At 68.9% G+C, this 492-nt stretch overlaps 1 protein-coding gene across 1 annotated transcript in view; it reads right to left on the bottom strand.

Moving 5' to 3' along the window:
- LOC142821381 (immunoglobulin lambda-1 light chain-like) overlaps window positions 1-492 on the bottom strand; it is a gene marked incomplete at its 5' end in the record, with an annotated part of 2,063 nt that continues 1,571 nt past the window's right edge. The window contains one exon of the mRNA XM_075912289.2: window positions 1-476. Coding sequence (XP_075768404.2) covers window positions 145-476 — 332 coding nt within the window. The remainder of the gene's footprint in view (window positions 477-492) is intronic.

The following is a 492-nucleotide window of genomic DNA, read 5'->3' on the forward strand; positions in this document are numbered from 1 at the left end:
GGTTTATTGCTGCCCATGGGCAGGGGGCCGGCCCGGCTCCCAGAAGCACAAAACAATTCCCTGCCTTGGCATGTTCGTGTTGCTGGCCCCATGGGCCAGTCCCAGTGCCTGGCTGGGCGCCGGCAGCAGTTTTTTCCCGCGACGCTAGGCCGGGTGGCAGACCTGGGCACTGAGGGTCCTCTCCAGCGGGCTCCTCAGGGATTCGTGTTGGGCCAGGCAGCTGTAGTTGGTCCCCGTGCGCCACTCACTGGCTGGCAGCGTCAGGTGGCTGCTCACGACGTAGGTCCTGTCCGGGCCCAGCGCCACCGGCCCCGTGCTCACCCCCTGGGTCTGGCGCTGCCCCTCGCGCTCCCACTGCACCTCCACGTAGCCGGGGAAGAAGTCGCTCACCAGGCAGGTCAGGGTGGCCTCTCCGGTGGCCAGCTCCTCCGCGGCGGGCGGGAAGAGTTTCATGCGGGGCTGAGGCAGGTCGCTCCCTGCGGACACGGCAGG

The sequence above is a fragment of the Pelodiscus sinensis genome, chromosome 30 (assembly GCF_052426305.1).
Source record: "Pelodiscus sinensis isolate ZL-2025 chromosome 30, ASM5242630v1, whole genome shotgun sequence".
NCBI classification, from domain to species: Eukaryota; Metazoa; Chordata; order Testudines; family Trionychidae; genus Pelodiscus; species Pelodiscus sinensis.